Source organism: Merops nubicus, unplaced genomic scaffold, assembly GCF_000691845.1.
Source record: "Merops nubicus isolate BGI_N331 unplaced genomic scaffold, ASM69184v1 scaffold43012, whole genome shotgun sequence".
Classification (NCBI taxonomy): Eukaryota; Metazoa; Chordata; class Aves; order Coraciiformes; family Meropidae; genus Merops; species Merops nubicus.
In genome coordinates this window covers 817-1,087 of record NW_008595062.1, presented here as the reverse complement: position 1 = coordinate 1,087, position 271 = coordinate 817, and the positions used below count along the sequence as shown (strand labels likewise).

The window sequence follows — 271 nt, the reverse complement described above, 5'->3', positions numbered from 1 at the left end:
TGTGGGGGGGGGTTAGCCGCTCCCCTGAACATTTCGGGGAGGGGTCCCCTCAATTGAGGGGGAAAGAGGGGAGGGCAATCCCCTCAAAACAAACACCCCCTGGTCTTTTGTGCCCGCCAGGGTTGGGGCTGGGTTCGCGCGCGCCGGCGGTCAGCACCTCGGAATCCAGCCCGGGGACGGGGACCACCACCCCCTCGACTCCCACCTCCACCAGCCAGAGCCGCCTCATCGCCTCCTCGCCCACCCTACTCTCAGCAATCACCAGCCCCCC

The 271-nt window shown here is 67.5% G+C and overlaps 1 protein-coding gene across 1 annotated transcript in view; it reads left to right on the top strand.

Moving 5' to 3' along the window:
• Positions 1–120: 120 nt before the first annotated feature.
• LOC103768791 (zinc finger protein 362-like) overlaps positions 121–271 on the top strand; it is a gene marked incomplete at its 5' end in the record, with an annotated part of 733 nt that continues 582 nt past the window's right edge. The window contains one exon of the mRNA XM_008935945.1: positions 121–264. Coding sequence (XP_008934193.1) covers positions 121–264 — 144 coding nt within the window. The remainder of the gene's footprint in view (positions 265–271) is intronic.